Source organism: Poromitra crassiceps (assembly GCF_964638095.1).
Source record: "Poromitra crassiceps genome assembly, chromosome: 23".
Taxonomy (NCBI): Eukaryota; Metazoa; Chordata; class Actinopteri; order Beryciformes; family Melamphaidae; genus Poromitra; species Poromitra crassiceps.
In genome coordinates this window covers 17,122,770-17,140,269 of record NC_139639.1, presented here as the reverse complement: position 1 = coordinate 17,140,269, position 17,500 = coordinate 17,122,770, and the positions used below count along the sequence as shown (strand labels likewise).

At 45.9% G+C, this 17,500-nt stretch overlaps 1 protein-coding gene across 1 annotated transcript in view; it reads left to right on the top strand.

Moving 5' to 3' along the window:
- The window catches only part of gpr158b (G protein-coupled receptor 158b), a gene marked incomplete at both ends in the record, with an annotated part of 56,190 nt that overhangs the window by 28,639 nt on the left and 10,051 nt on the right, over window positions 1–17,500 (top strand). Inside the window, 5 exons of the mRNA XM_083659356.1 lie at window positions 510–727; window positions 2,387–2,455; window positions 11,006–11,115; window positions 11,923–12,161; window positions 17,288–17,426. Coding sequence (XP_083515482.1) covers window positions 510–727; window positions 2,387–2,455; window positions 11,006–11,115; window positions 11,923–12,161; window positions 17,288–17,426 — 775 coding nt within the window. The remainder of the gene's footprint in view (window positions 1–509; window positions 728–2,386; window positions 2,456–11,005; window positions 11,116–11,922; window positions 12,162–17,287; window positions 17,427–17,500) is intronic.

Below are 17,500 nucleotides of genomic sequence, written 5' to 3'. Positions count from 1 at the left end.
CTTCCATCATGGAACATATGGCGCACATCCAGTTAAACTGCTCGTTTGTCATGTTTCACTCTAGATTGAGATGCGCGGAAAGGTAATTAGCGACAACATTCGACGGGCAACCGTTTCCAAGTGCCTTCTGCCACATGCTGCTATAGCAAATCACACAAGAGCTAAATGAGGCTATAGGAATATAGCATGGGTCACCTAGAGGTGAAGGGTAAGGCGTGGTTTAGCTAAAGGTGAAATCACTGGGAGGCTCTCTTAACATTACAGTTTTCTTTAAATTATACCTCAAATATATCCAAAATAGAAGGCAGATTATATTGTATAGATAGACCGTTTGACTGGAATTCCGTTGCTAGGGAACAGTTTGGACTAAATTGTATTTCCTGTCCATTATTGTATTAGCAAACACTGCATTAGGAAGTATAGGGCTAGGGCCAATTTAGATTGTTTATGTTGTCAAGTTGAAACAGTCTATATCCTCAACTAAGGTGTGTGTGCCATCACCTCCCCAGGTAAGGAGGCGGGGTCCCACAAGGAGGAGGACAGGGGCTCGGAGGTGTCCAGCAAGTGCCTGCCGTGTCGGGACGGCTGCCCCTACTGCCGGGACGACAGCCCCTGCCTGGCCCAGGAGCACGGGGCCCTGCGGCTCACCCTCGCCTCCTTCCAGGCCCTGTGCATGCTGCTCGACCTGGCCAGCATGCTGCTGGTCTACCACTTCAAGAGGAACAAGGTGAACAGAAGCAAGTGGTCCGAGGTCACTATTCTGTCCTGTCCACTACTGACGCGACCGAATCCTTATGCTAATTCCATGGTTCACTTATTTCAGTCTCGAAGACAAGCCCTTTATGGAGGCGTGGGGTTACTTCTAGCTTCTACCTCTGCACTGTGTAGTGCTTGATCAGTGAACAAAAGCCCATTATAGCGGATCCAAAAGCCTCCAGCTAAAGCAGCCTATTTAACTAGAGCTCTTTACACATGAAAGAGAAGCAACGCCTACAGAAACAAGATCTCACAATAAATGGTCGCAAAATTAGATAACTGTCCCAGATTAGATAAGATAAGAGAACTTTCCCAGGGGGGTAGTGACTAGTGAGCCTTAGAAATGTAGATTTATTTGCTGTGCATTTATCTTTTATAATTCATAATTATGTGTTTTTACATGCTTGCTGCAGGGGACAGCTTCATTGATTTCAGCTATTTATTGCAGCCAGGTTAAAGAGATGTTGGTTGATTTTTTTTCCTCAGTGCACACTCCTAAACACTAATTAAAAAAATATATTAATTATTACATTTATGCAAAGATGTTGCATAATTTGCATTCTGCCAATAGAATAAAGTAAAGTAAAATGAATGTGTGGTCGTCACAGTATAGTCTAATTACAGTCAGTCCTCAGCAGAGTCGTACTGCATCCTACCGTGGTGTGCTATTTATAGACGTTTGTGTTATTGCATCTCCCACACTTCAGCACTTCACAGCAGTTCACATGAAAAGTCCCTGGAGCCTTGTGAATTTGCATAAAAGACATACAAATCTTCTAGGATATAATGGCTAATTAAATCCAACCCAGCCGAGTCCTGTCGCCACTTTTTCTTGTGTTGTCGTTTGGGGGAAAGGCAAAACTTGTAAAATGCTAAATATTCAGCATTTTCTACGCTTGTTTGTTTGGAACGAGGCACGTATGCAATATAGTTACAACTCTTTGCACCATTTCTTGTTTCTTTGAAAAGCAATGATCAGTTACTGGCTCACTGGATTCATGGTGATGGGCTGGCAAATAACGGCCCTCTCCTCCATATGTTCCCCCAACAACACAGTCTCTCAAAACTTTGTGAAATGAGCTCGAAACTCTGAAATGCAGATTACATATTGTGAAAACAGATGATATGAAAATGACATTCCTCCACCTCGAAAGGATTAAGTCACACCATGAATTGGCCTTTCACATGTTAATAATGTGAAAAAGTTTGGCTAATAGTTAAGCAGGCAGCAACTAAAACAACTGTGGCTGACGTCCTGCCAGACCTCAGTCTCCTGCCAAGGGGGAGTGCCTCAAAGAGTTTTAGTGTGCTGGGTGGGAGGGGTCGGCCATGATTTTATTAGACCGCTGCAGGTCCTGAAGGGATGGCAGGATGGATCGTGTCTCTCTTCTATATAATCCTTCATGGTGGGGAACCCAGGGGGAACACACCTTCCATGCACAGAGACTCTTATTTTAAATTTTACAAAATTCCGTGAGACCAGGCTGTCCCCATACACTGTCTGCAGCTGAGGAAAAGCCTTTAGATTAATAACATCAGAGAATCCTCTGTCACCCCCTAAACACATCAAATCCCCCTCTGTCTGTGATTGATTGCTTCTCCTGTTGTCTCTCTCTCTTTTCATCAACAGAGGATCCGGGCATCTGGTCTCCTGCTGCTGCAGGCCATCTTGTTCGGGGCTTTACTGCTGTACTTGCCTGTAAGTCTCCATTACGATTTTATGTAACGCCCATCAATGAATCATTGAGTCAATATATTGCTCCTTCAGTGCGTTATTTTGTGCTTAAAATAAGGGGATTGTAACTCACTTTCCTGTTAAACATCAACAGGTAGGTAGGCTATAGGTAGGTAGGGGTTTCACAGACTAGTCGACTATCAAAACCACTGTGCATCATTGTCGACTAATCGTTCCCTGTGGTTTTAGGAATAAACAATAATAAATAAATTGAGCATATAGACTTGTTTGAACAATCATTTTCTACATGATGCCATGTTAAATAAACAGAATTTAAGGTATTGAGACAGGGAAAGACTCCCATCTACATGTTGTTACTGCAGTCAAACAGTCGCTATCTCCAGCTCAGACAAGTTGTCGAGGTTTAGCGGCTCATTGCCTCTCAGAGCCAATCGAGGACTCTGCTATTTCACATACCCCCAGGTTGGTCCCACCTACATTACGGTAGTTAACCCTTTAGTGGCTGTTTTTGAGACCTTTTTAGTAGTCGATGACTACTAAAAGGCAGTAGTAGTGGTCATATCAATGCCCTATAAGAAGGTAGAAGCCAGGTAGAAGGGGGCTGCTGCTCGCTCTCACCCTACATCAAACTACCCTATCTGTTCATAATAGAATATAGCAATAAACTCCCTCAGCTGCCTCTTAGGTGCCTGCTAGACGCCATTAGGTTCTTGTGGACAGTGTAACAGTCTAGATCAGGGGTCTTCAACATTTTTCAGCCCAAGGACCCCTTTGTTGATAGAGAAACAGAGCAGGAACCCACTATGATTACAAATAAAAGATGTGTTGCATTTAAATAACAATAACATTTATAATCCAGCACACACCAGCATTGACGCTTCTTTTTATGAATAGATTACATTAAAAAGGCAAGAAGGAGCGAATGTGTTTTGCACATCGCTTCATCAGATTCACTTTGTAAATCATTTTTGTTTTGTTAAGTAGCTTATTATTGCCTATTAATGCTTGGATTTGTTTGTCTAAAATAATTTTCACAAACTACTTTGACAAAAATTGGAGGACCCCCTGCAGTGCCTCTGTGGACCCCCTGGGGGTCCCAGACCCCCTATTGAAGACCATTGGTCTAGACATCATCACAGTTGGAGCCTTTGTTTGACCCAACCTATGTCTGAATATGTGAGTGCATCCACGCTTATTGCACTCGGCCCACAATGCACCTGGAGCGCGGCAGCCTCAGAAGCCCGTTTTTAATGGGGTGTGTGTCTGTGTGTGTGTGTGTGTGTGTGTATGTGTGTTTGTGTGTTTGTGTTTGTGTGTGTGCTTATGACAGATGGAAGAAATCTGAGCGCCATGTAACGGTGAGATCTGATGGAACCGGGGGAATTTGTTCCTTTCAAATGGCGTGCACAGGCTGCCAAGAGTGCGGCGCTGCTCTCCTCAAACACAAAGACTGCTCCTGGGTGTTTGCCATTTTGGGCAGAGATAAAAATCTGTTGAGAAGAAAGAGCTTCAGAGCTCCCGGCTGACTCGGGATACTGATTTTTGTGCTCTCATATTGTCGGGCTTAAACCGCAGGAACAACCGTACTGTATGTCGTGAATACCAGTCAAACTCATTTGTAATTGCAGCTTCGACGAAAACTTTTCTGTTGTGATGTCTCTCAGTGGATTTGGTTTTGCGTCCACCCTTCCGGCCATCTGTCCGTCCGTCTGGCCAATCCACCCAGTTCAAATCTCACAAATCCCAAAGATAGTTCCCCAACCCTCTCTCCCCCTCCTCCTCCCCCAAATATTCTAGTGCACTCTCATATTCACACGCACTTTGAGACACTCTCTAGGGTCTCCTCCTGGCCTCTTCTCTGCTGTCGCTCCTCTCTTTTTCTCCTGCATCTCTTTGCGACTGCCTTCTCTCTGCCTGCAACTTCCTTCCTGTCTTCATTACATCTCGGTCCCTCCTTCTCTCAATGCTGATCTTTTCCTTTAATTTCCCCCCCTCCACATCCTCCCTCTCTCTCTCTCTCTCTCTCTCTCTCTCTCTGTGTCTCTCTCTCTCTCTGTGTGTCTCTCTCTCTCTCTCTGTCTCCTGCAGTTTGTGAGTTTGTTGCCGCTCGCCCTCTCTGCCACCGCAGCCTCCTCGGATAAGCGTGGCGCAGCTGCTCCACACTGGCGCTCGATGCATTTTTTAACAGTCCATCAAGTTCTAGCACAAGTTGTTTTAAAAATAAATCTGCTGATTAATTGATGGGGGAGGCGGGGATGTGAGCCAGGACGGCCACCTTGGCCCTGCGATATAGAAAAATGTGGCAGGTCCCCCTGTGACTTTGTAGTCCACAGGGGGAGCACTGGAGAAAGGGTGTGCCACTGTCTGTGTTTGTGTGTGTGTGTGTATATGTATATGTGTGTCTGGCTTGCACATTTGTCAGTGGATTAATATTCTTGCATTTGTGCAAATTAACCCATGCGAGGAAAGGCCTACTTTGACCTGTTAGGCCGTTTTCAGACCTGCCTAGTCCAGTTCCTTGGGTCGGAGCAGGAGCGACATACATTGTTTTGTTTTTCAGATGGTTTGGTTTGGTTTCACACCACCCAAAGAGCAAACGGTCCAGATAGGGAGCAGCAAACCCTCCCAGATTGGCCAGAAGATTTTTGACGACTGATATTATACTGTAAGAATACATATGGGTATGTTGTACTGTCTGGATTTATTTTTTATTTTGTACACAGTCTATGGTCACGACCGGGTGCTCTGTCCTTATTTGGCATTGCGTAATCGTGTGTGTATGTGTGTGAGAGAGAGAGAGAGAGAGAGAGAGAGAGAGAGAGAGGGAGAGAGAGCGCGCGCCACAGCAGCGAAGTCCAGAATGCGTATCCTCCCCAAATTCTTAACCGATTTCTGTCAATCAAATTTCTCCTATCCACAAAGTCTTGACCGTCAATTCCCTGTGCCAACCTTTTATCATCAGTCAATCAAAGGTCACGACCTGAAATGCAAGGTTCGGCCAGCTGTGTCATTAACAAGCGGTAATTTGGTAAAAATCAAACAGAACCCTCAGAACTTCTGCATACAGTATAGGCATCTGTCAAGATGAAAATAATAATAAATAATGAAGATGCTGCAAGCAGGCAATTATCACAGAAGGTTGGCTCTGCATGATGAGATCCTTTGCCATACGAGACGAGTGAGGTAAATTGGCCCAGTCCAAACTGCTGACGATTGCAATCAAGCAAATGTCCCAAAAATGTGATCCATGCAGTTTCACAAGTAACCACAACAGGATGTGAAGAATGAAGACGTTGTTTTTAACCAATAAGATGCTCGTCCTCAGCCCATTACGCACTGTGCAGCTGGCTACGGGAGCTGCTTTAATCCAAAAAATGTGCACTGCTTCTTGCAGTTGTATCGGATCGAGGTCGGATCTCGTTCTCACCACAAACGAACCATACCAGAGTTTATGTTCTCACCACAAACGAACCATACCAGAGTTGATTTGGAACCGTAACGAGGCCAGCTCTTCAAAGATGTCTCGGGGCGGTTGTTTGGTCCGGTTTTAGTGCGCGACCCGCGTGCGATTGCGGTGTTCACACAACTACAGTTCGATTCGGCCGAACCCAACAAGGCAGGTGTGAAAACTACCTTATTTTTGCGGAGGTGATTTATTGTTTTGGCCTGTCTGGTAGAGCAGAGAGCTGGAAGGCTGGACATGTGCTCAGGAGGCGCTAGGGAGGATCAGCTAATCTTAACTACAGGTTAGCATGAGAGAGAGAGAGAAAACAGAGCCTGGGGGAAGAGAATGGAGGACATGATCACAGAGAGAGCGAGAGAGAGAGTGAAACAGAGGGAGTTTGAAAGAAAACCAAGCACCTGGTGAACTGCTGAACTCTAAAGGGTTGTTCACTTTCAGCCTCGGCTGCGTTCTCTTCCTCCAGCAGCACGTATGGCTCTCGCTCCTCCGCTGCTTTTGTCCGCTTTATTTTTGGACTGAGCACATCTGTCTCAAGTGCTGCGCTGCTTCTCAGGAGCTCACAGGAGGAATATTGCAATGACTTAACTGAAATGAGCTGGAGTGAATTCCAGTGTTAGACACAAGTATCCTTATAGTCATGTTAGCTACCAGTGTTTTGGATCGGATTTTGTCAGATGGGTCAATTGAAGATTTTCCTTTTCATGAAGCACATAATGAGCTCAAGTTATGGTAAGACGGTTGCTGAGAAATGTGTCATATTTCTGAAGATAGAATGATCTACAATGTCCCTGAAATGCAACTGGCTGATGTATTGGAGCTGTTTCCAAGATGAATATGTATAACACTATGGAATATAGTCCTCTTTATTTGACTATACCTGCGTGTGTGTGTCATCAAGATAAGAATAGGACAGGCCAGGAGCATTGCAGCAAACCTGACGGAAGTGTGGAAATCACAAGATCTAAGCCTGAAGTTGAAAGTGAAGCTAGCAAAAGCGCTGACGTGGAGCGTCGCGCTGTATGGATGTGAAAGCTGGACCTTAAGGAAGGCAGAGGAAAGGATGATTGAGGTCTTCGAGCTGTGGCTGTGGAGACGAGTACTGAGAGTCAGTTGGAAGGAGAGACGGACAAATGACTGGGTGAGGGCGAAAGTGGGAATAACTGTAGAGCAAGGAATGCTGGAGGAAGTAAAGAAGAGGAAGCTGAGAAAATATGACCACTGGAAAAGACGAGGCGATAGCCTAGTGCTGGCAACAATAGAGGGAGAGGTGTGCGCGAAAGGACGACGGGGGAGAAGGAAGACAGAATGGATAGACAACATCAGAGACTGGAGAGGAGATCTGGAACCTGCAAGAAAGGCTGCCAATGAAAGGATTGCCCACGGCCCATCATAGGACTAAGGCAAACTGAGCTGAGCTGAGCGTGTGTGTGTCTTAGCTGCCAACCAATCAGTTTGCTGAGATGCTGAGCTGCAACAGTGACTCACAGCCGGTAGTGGAGCGTAAAAAGGGAACGATGATAATTGGTGTTGTTGGGTATGGACTTGGCTTCCTGGCTCTCCTGTGAGCAGCATACCAATGGCGGGCTTTGGCAGTGCGAGGCTTTGATGAGGATGGGGATGGAAGAAACCCATCGCCGCCTCGACTCTGCGGGGTCACATTCTTAATCAGAAAGTGTGAGAAACATTTCCCATCCTCTGGGCTTTAAGTCAGACAAACTGAGGAGAGCGGGGTGGAATTCATCTTGCTGTTTTTGGATTTTTTCTTTATTATTATTATAAATTTTTTGGGGGAGATTTTTGCCTTTGACAGTAGGCAGACAGGAAATGTGGGAGGAGAGAGAGAGAGAGAGAGAGAGAGAGAGAGAGAGAGGATGGCATATGACAAAGGACCACAGGTCGGATTCGAACCCGGGTCGACCACGCGAAGGACTAAAAGCCAATGTACTGTACATGCGGTATGGCCCCGTGCGGATCCGGTAAAACTGCCGGAACAGAATCTCGCCCATGTTAATAGATGGGCAATACATGCGGTCCAGAAAAAATACGCACCTGTTCTATTTTTGTTGGATCCCATGTGTCTGCAGATTACATGGGTGTGGGTCTGTTCAGGCAGCTGCATGGACACAGTTGGTGGACAGCGTTCTTAAGCCAGTGGTACACTAAGCTTTACCAGGTGAGCCACCGCGACGCCCCCTGGTGGACATCGTTCTTAAGCCTTAGTGGTACACTAAGCTTTACCAGGTGAGCCACCGCGACGCGACGCCCCCTGGTTTGGAGAGGTTTTAATGCTAAAATGGATGGATAGTGAGGATAAAAACAGTGAAAACAAAGATGTCTATTCATTTACCAAACGAAAACACATGGGTCTCTATAGATGGGCTGTCTCTCGGAGCAAGATCAAATTAATGATTTTTAGCGGTAATTAATGTTATTCGATCAAACCTTTATACAACTAATATTCATACGGGTTTAAATAAACTATTTGATAGTATTTGCCATCTTTGCTGAGCAAGAGTTTTGTGAGAAAGGAATTAAGGGTCTGTCCCAAATTTAGGCCGGTTGAGTTCAGTGATTGAAGCAAATAAAAGCCTGTGTCATGTATGAATGTACATTTAAATATAACGTTTTGCTTATCATATCAGGTTTGAATGATCATCATCATCATCATCATCATCACATAATTGTATTAATTGCGGTTTAAAGAAGATTGCACTTGTGTGTTTTACTTGGCAGAGGGGGCACCACAAAGCAATAATGGTTAGGGCACCAAAATGGCCAGCGGTGCGGTTTACTGTCTATGTTCACATGCCATTTTCGAATATACACGGCATTCAGAAGAAGCCTCAATCACATTACAGTCAGATGAATTTACTGCATAAATGTGAAATATATTCACCCCTTTGTCTGACCTGCCTCTCCTGCTGGAGGCGGCATATATAGACTATACACAACTACTCTTCCTAAATACCCGTGTGCTTTCTAGCCTGCTGCAGCTTCAGGCTGGCTGGCTGCTAACTTGATGTTCTGCTGCTTTGCCGTGGGGAAGAGGAAAAGAGGTTGCAGGTGCCGCTGTTACTTAAGCTTAATTAGCCAGGCCAGGATACCTGCCATCTCTCCTATGCTTCAGGGATGAATCACCACCTGCAATCCACAGGCTTCCACACTCTAATGCTGGGCTCTGTACACGGCTGCCATGTAGTGGTAAATATGAAGATGGGTAAACTGTCAATTTAAAGACCATATCCTCATATAACCTCCATCTGCTGTTTTTAACATTTACAAATCTGTCAAACCTATTCAAATAATACACACAAATTAAATTATGGGTCAATTGAATTGTGGATAAAACACAATTGCGTGTTATATTAATTTTGCTTTCAAGCACATGTAAATATGTTTCTCATAAAGTAAAATAGGATTTGAAGAGTTTCTATGGATATTATGTTTATCATAATGTCAGATGGCCCATATATGGAATCATCTCTTGGGTCTTCCAACAGCTGAAGCTCAGGTTCATGTGTAGGTTTTCTGTGAATTATGCAGGGCACATTAGACCGCAACACTAAGTAGACTCAGGAAACAGTTATGCTTGAACAGTATCCAAGACGGCCATGATGGGCAAAACCGTTTTTCTCAGCTTCAGTGGAAGCGAGTGCAGAGTCAAAGGCCGGACATCTCCTCCACATCACACCGGCTATTCTGAACATCTCCTCCACATCACACCGGCTATCCTGAACATCTCCTCCACATCACACCGGCTATCCTGAACATCTCCTCCACATCACACCGGCTATCCTGAACATCTCCTCCACATCACACCGGCTATTCTGAACATCTCCTCCACATCACACCGGCTATCCTGAACATCTCCTCCACATCACACCGGCTATTCTGAACATCTCCTCCACATCACACCGGCTATTCTGAACATCTCCTCCACATCACACCGGCTATCCTGAACATCTCCTCCACATCACACCGGCTATTCTGAACATCTCCTCCACATCACACCGGCTATTCTGAACATCTCCTCCACATCACACCGGCTATCCTGAACATCTCCTCCACATCACACCGGCTATCCTGAACATCTCCTCCACATCACATCACATCATCCTGAACACAATCAGTGGAGTTCGGCCTCGATCGGGTCGCCGCAGATTTCACATCCGAGGCCCCCCTGCTGAGATACACACTTAGGCTCTGAAATGAAAACGGGCAGAAAGGCGTCTGCACAAGATGAGCAAAGGAAAAACTCATCGTTTCAGTTTGGCGTGTGCCGTGTTGCTTCAGCCTCAGTTGCAGTCTAGCCTGCCACAGTAATGAGTGAGACCAAACCGAAAACCAAGCAGGATATTATTATAGGCTGACATTTTCCGAGCCCCTGCTGGGTTGTCAAAGCTTTCTTTTTACAAATCACACACAGAGGCAAAGAGAAAAACAGACAAAAGACACATATCTACATCCACACCTACACATACAAATACACACATACAAATAGGCTCCACCTACTCATACAGAATACAGCTGGAAGGTGTCAGTATGAGCTGCGGAGGTGTGAGATGTTTGTGTGGCCAAATCTGCCTCTGGCTCGCTTTCACATGTTTCAGACTCACTCATTTTCACCTCATTTTCCATTTGCAAATTGCGATTCCTTCTCTCGTAAGCAAGGAAGAGTGGGCGAGACAACACACCAGAGGTGGGAATAAGTCACACGTGCAAATCACAAGCAAGTATCAAGTCTTAACTTTCAAGTTTCAAGCAAGTCCCATGTGGTGAGAATCAAGCAAGCCAAGTGGAGTCCCTGCTATAAGTCAAGTCATTGCTCAGGTCAAGCAAGTCACAAGTCAAGTCATACGAAATTCTGATGATCTACCCGTTTCCACATTAAGTCAGTGGTCCTGAAAAGTTTTATTTTCAACATTATCGAAAACCGTTGCAGCCTGCTTACATCTTATGATAGAGAATGTGTGTGTGTGTGTGTGTGTGTGTGTGTGTGTGTGTGTGTGTGTGTGTGTGTGTGTGTGTGTGTGTGTGTGTGTGTGTGTGTGTGTGTGTGCGTGCGTGTGCGTGTGCGCGTGTCACTGCAGGTAATGATCCTGTACTTCCATCCCAGTGTGTTTCGCTGTATCCTCCTGAGGTGGGTTCGCCTGCTGGGCTTCGCCGTCATGTACGGCACCGTCATCCTCAAGCTGTACAGGTACTGTATGCTGCCCTCTAGAGGCTCCGTCTGAACCTGAGCTCAACCCCTCCATCATCGTTTTGTGTTTTATTGTTTTCCCCAGAGTAGCAGCAGCCGTATCAGGACCATTAGTGGTAATAGCAGCATTTATAGTTGCAGTAATGGGACTTCTTGCCGGCTCACTTGAAAAAAGTAAGAATAGTAAGAATAGCAATAAGGAGACACACGATAGTGCAGTCAAGGCACGGTCCTATAGATAGATTCGTCACATCTGTTCTGTTCTATTCTCTTCTCTTCTCCAGTTTGACTTGCCTGATGAAATAGCCTTTTTCAATGTATAATACAGCTCCATCCCAATCTACACATTTGTACACACATGCTCATGCACACAGTCTTGCCAATAGGCACATTTGCATTCTGGCATCAGGACGACTTGTCTACTTTCAAGTGCACACACTCACTTCCTGCTCCTGAGATGGGAGAGGAGGACCAAAGTCTTCCCTTCACAAAATTACCATTGTGATTCTTCCCTAGCTCGGTGAGAGAGAGCACAGGGCAGAGACAGAGAGATCTACGCTACGGTTCTATATGTCAGTGTGTGTGAATGAAGGTATACTGTAGGTGAAAGAGAGCACAGAGGCCAGCACAGGGCAGAGGCAACAGTTGACAAAGAGATCTACGGTAGAGGCTGACATTTGTCCGGGAGTCCCATGGGTCCCGGGATTCCCGTGTGATTCCCGCGGGAGTTATTTCACTATTAATTATTATCTCACGGGGCGTGAGGTGTTAGGGTGGGATGATGCGGCTGTCCCTGTCTCCCTGCAGGGTGCTGAAGGTGTTCCTGTCCCGCACGGCCCAGAGGACGCCTTACATGACCAGCTGGCGGGTGCTGCGGCTGCTGGGGGTGATCCTCGGGGTGGTGCTGTGGTTCCTGGTGGCCTGGACCTCGGCCGTGTGCCAGAGCCCCGAGCCCAGCCGGGCACTCATCACCGCCGGCCTCACCCCCGAGAGGCTGCAGTTCAGCATGTGTCTGCTGGACCCATGGGACTACATGATGGCTGTCGGTCAGTGTGTGCGTGTTGTCAGTGTGTGCGTGTTGTCAGTGTGTGCGTGTTGTCAGTGTCTGTGTGTTGTATTTCTACACAGATGTGAACCGAATGTAATCACAAGGATAGGAAAATTGGGAAAAAGACTTAAGACATTTTGTTGTGCTGGTAACACAGTCGACGCTATCTTTTGGTTTTGAAATTCGACTTGATTGTGTGAATCAATCACACCTCATCAGTTACCATATAAGTTCAGTTACACATGCGTTGTCTCATCAGTAAGAACTAGAGATTTCTAGCTCTCATTTCATCGCGTAAGTGCCCAGTTAGCACAAACTGTGCCATTTCCAATATGTACGGTATCATCAAATGATATAGAAAAGTAGAAAGCACAAGTACTGTGAGCTGATGCTCTTGAGATATACTGGGCTGCCTTGACAGCAGCAGGGGTTGTATCTTCTTGAAGAAGACAGACTTTTCAGGGTGTAAAGGATAACGTGCATTTGGTTCAAGTAAAGTCTCAATCAATCTGACTGTGGTCTGGTAAACAGCCCATTACAGTTCAGAAAGCTCAACACAGTGCCTCTTCAGTGAATTGAGCTGCAGCGTCTCCAGCTGGAGCGTGGCCTTGTCTGTTGTCTCCGCCTCCACTGGACAGCAAATGGGTTGCATACAAATAGAAACAGCTGCATTTTGAAATGTCCAGCCAGTCCTTGAGAGCGGTGCATCTATTGTTGACAGTCAGCAGGTGTATCACAGAGTGTGGGGGGAGTGTAATCGCATGAACCCCTCCGATCAGCAGCACAGAATATGTCCAGGTGAACCCGATGAAGCTTGCAGCTTGTTCAAATGTTTTTGTTCAAAATGCAGAAAAACAACACGAGCCAGCCATGGAATGTTGACTTTGTATGAACTTGATAAACTCCTCCACTTAGACAGATTTGCTGGTTCGAGAGAAGCGCCAATTTTAAGCGGGGCATGAAATTGCTCCAAGAGAACATAAACTGCCTCTCCTGCACAAGTAACAGCCACCGTTGTGCTGTAATGAGTCTGTTTATACGGCCTCTTACTCCTGATGCAGCGTTTTGACACGCCGGTGCTGTGAACTCAGGGTTGGTTGGATGTGGTGGAGAATTTGGATGATTGCCATTGTCTGTTTCATCTCCCCTCGTCTTGCACACAAACGCTCTAATGAATGATGCAGTGACGCAAGGTGGAGAGATGCTCTGCTGCGAAATGAGATGCAAATGAACATAGCATAGACGGCCCTTAGAAGCCTCTCACAGCTTCAAACCTGGCCTCACTTGTTCATCGTCGGTGGCACTCCTCGTTACATCTCGCCCAAATAAAGAGAGCGACTGAATTAGGTGTCAACTTGTCAGTAGCCACTGTGTAATCCACAGATTGAAGTTGAAAAAGCTATGTTGAAAAGCTGAATTCGCACAAAGTTACCCGCCGCTGTTGAATCCGATAATAGAACCTTCTTTACCCAGTTTATCCTGCCCTGTCTGTTTTCATCCCCTGAAAGCAGATCCTCCACGGTTGCTTATGTGCAGACTTTGACGGCGTCCACAAATGGCTCGCCCTCTTTAGCGAGCTCGCCGGGCGAAGCAGCTGTGGCCTTTCTGTGAGACAGCCCGCTGACAGAATCGTTGTGAAAAATGCAAAGATTGTTTCTTCCTAATTGGACCAATACACATATCAGTGATTACAATATTTGCGTAACCTTTGTTTCTCGATTTATGAAAAATAAAAAATATAGAGAATTGAGAAATAAACCCCAAGCTCATGTATTATATTCCCAACCATGCCTCAGATTGACAACGAACCAAAATGTAACAATTGGTATTTGCCGTAGGGTCAGCGCTGTTGACCTTTACATTATTTCTCGGTATCCAACTGTTAGAATGAATAAGTGAGCGTTGTCGAGAAGTTGTCGGTCGCAGCATCCTGCGACGGCCCAGATGGCCCGGGTGTATCTGCTACAGGAGCCTCCTAATGACAGGTTCTTGAGGCAGGTGGCAGTGATGGGCACCTCACTGAAGCCGGTCTGACAGCAGGGCAGAATAATCCTGTTTCGGAAGAGAGAGAGACAGAGAGAGAGAGAGAGAGAGAGAGAGAGAGAGAGAGAGAGGATAGATCCCTGAGAGGTGCTGCTTGGCCTTACTCTGAGAACTGACAGAGAGGGGAGGGGGGGGGGGGGGAGGCGCTGCTTGGCCTTACTCTGAGAATTGACAGAGAGGGGAGGGGGGGGGGGGGAGGCGCTGCTTGGCCTTACTCTGAGAATTGACAGAGAGGGGAGGGGGGGGAGTGAAGCCGGTGAAGTGTGAAGCTTACAGGATGTGGGCAGCGATGCACTGAGACTTTTCCACCATCTGAGCAGGGGGGGGGGGGGGGGGAGAGGACTCGCTGAGGAGAGGAGAGAATTGCTGAATGGAGGACAGCTAGGGACACGGTGGAGACGGGACAGGGGAACACTGTGCACCAGACCAAATGTGTGTCTGTGTGGGTTTGTGTCATAGAGGAGACGAGAAGCGAGGGAGCCCCACTGTTCCTTCTGACAGCCGGGGGAGAACGCGCCGTTGTGCCGAGGGTCGACCGGAGGACAGGACCCGCCCCTGCACGTGTCACACTACCGCAGCGCTTATCACATCGCTTTTCTTTCTTTCTTTGTTTTGGCTTGTTTTTCATGTAAATCTTATAATGCCGACTAGAGACTGTGCAATTTCACCAAAATGAATCAATCATCCCATTCACTTGCATGTAAGGCAAAAGGGAGCTGATGGGGGGGGGGGGGGGTATCGATATGTCAAAGGCTAGTAATTAATTTGAATCCGTAATTAATCTGTATTAATTAAAATTGTTATCCGTCCCCTCTTGCAAACATCTCTCCCTGCATCCCAATTCAGAAGCTAAGTACCATGTAATTAGTGATGATTCATAGAGCAGGCCCATTCATGAATATTAATGGACTCTAATCAGTGTCAAGACATCATAAATTAACATTGCAACATGGGCATTGGTCTTGGTGTTGTTTACAGCTGACAGTACAAACCGCAAGCCCTTACTAGTTAGACTGTGTGGGAGGAAGAGACCTCTGACTTAACAGTTGTTTACTTGTTTTAAAGTCCCTGGAAACCAAACATAAATACCGGTATGTGTTTTGAGTTTGTCACACCACAGAAACATTTGTTATTAAACAAACACACAGTCAAATTTGAACTAAATTGAATGTCGCCATATAAAATGAGGAGCAGCAATGATCTATGCTCTCAATGCTATTCTATGCTGTGAGACTGTGGGGGCGTATGGATAGCCAATGAGAATCCAGCATGCTGCATGACACACACCCAAACCTATGTGTGCTGCTGGAGCGTTGAGTCTGCTCTTTCCCTGAGACCCATAAATGTTGTAAAAATAATTGAAAATAGCCACCAACAGATACAAAAACACGAGCGCAAACAACTGCCGTGATCGGACTTTTGAAACACACATTAAAAAAACGCAATTTGTAAAAACGCGATTTGTCTCTCCCTGGAGCTTGAGGTCTCGAGGCTCCTCAACTGCAGCTCAAATGCCAAATGCCACAGCGCATGTGCGAGTATCGTCTCAGGCTGGGGAGGGGGCGGCATTATTATTATTATTTTTATCTCAGATTTGACAGACGAGGTTGGTTCATTTTGCTTGCCAGGGTCTTTAAGTATATTGCAATCTGATTGATTGATTGAAAATATGTTCTTTTTTTCTCACTGGTAGTAAACGTAACAACATCTTGTTACAGTATTCCGCACCAGAGAGCAGCCAATGCAAGATGTTTCCCATCACTTCAAGACACAATATCACATCACAAATGCAGCATCCCTAAAGGAACATGTCATAAAGCTATTGATTTCTGTCAGGACCACTATAGTCAAAAATAAACTTTTATTAGCTACCTTATGCAATATTTGTATTTGCCGGTATGGCTCTGTTCTGGGAGCAGCAGCAGATTCTGGGAGCTTCCTGCCCTTCCATGTGTTGTTACCATCATGGAAAGCCTGAGGCAGGAAGAGCAGCAGCAAAGACCCCCTGGTACAGAACAGAACAAGCAACAATGGCAACAGAAATGCCATTGTTTAAGTCAGACAGAGTATGAAAGGAGGAGCTGGGGTGGATGCGGGTTACAAACGGCTTGCAGAGAAAGCCAAAAAAAGTAGGCGGAGATGAAGCAGCTTTGGGCGCCCTGTATGAGATTTGCCCATTGAATACCTAGAAGGGAAACAGCTGATTTGGGCTGGGTTTGTGAGCAGAGCTTGACTTTGTGGCCTGCCAGAACTATCGCCATGCTCAATCTTTACAACCGATTTGTTTTGAAATTCCAATGCGTTCAAAGTCTGCATTATGTAAGGGATAATGTATTGTGAGCCGGTGATTACTGGTGAAATAATGACCGACAGGTGAATGATTGAGCCCGACACGCAGCGGAGGGCTTAATCATTCACCTGAATGCTAAATGAGGAGCTGCTATATTAGGAACTACATTATTCCCATCAACACTGGAGGCATCGGTGTGTGAGAGAGCCTGCTGCAATTACTGCTGTAGACATAAGTCCCCATACCCTATAATGTGCTCTATTAGCCAAACTGCTTCTCATCAGTGCAGCAGCAGAGCAGCAAGCACATCAAAAGAGACTCAATCGATGCCTAAAGATTTTCACTGCAAAAAAAAGTCCATACTCAACAAGTCATAAGTCTCATGTTTAACCTTCAAATCGTATTTTTCTTAAAACAAGACAAAAGATGATGCCAATGGGATGATACTCATACTGTATAACTACAAGCTGATTTGCATTGGAAACAAGTGCTAACCCCTCTGGCAGATCTATTCACTTAGTTTAAGAAAAGGAAGCTTGGACTGCACCTTTCATTTTTAACGATTGTCTTTCTGTATTGTTTTTGTCTTCTGACTATTGATGTGACCGCTATGCTGCTTACTCACACTAAGTCACATTCCTCATGTAATCTGATTATTACCTAATGTGGCAAGAAAAGTGAAGCTGAATCTGTATAATAGACTACAGTAAATGACTTAATTGTGTGATTTTGAGAGTTTGGGAGTTTTATTGACCACCTCTGGTCTATGTTTTGTCGCTTTTTACCCCCAGCTGAGTTCCTCTTCCTGCTGTGGGGCGTGTACCTGTGCTACGCGGTCCGGACCGTGCCCTCGGCCTTCCACGAGCCGCGCTACATGGCCGTGGCCATCTACAACGAGCTCCTCATATCGGCCATCTTTCACATCATCAGGTGGGTGGAGCCAGCGAGGATGTGTGAGGGAAATGTGGTGGGAGCGAGAAAGAGAGTGGACATGTGGGATGGGT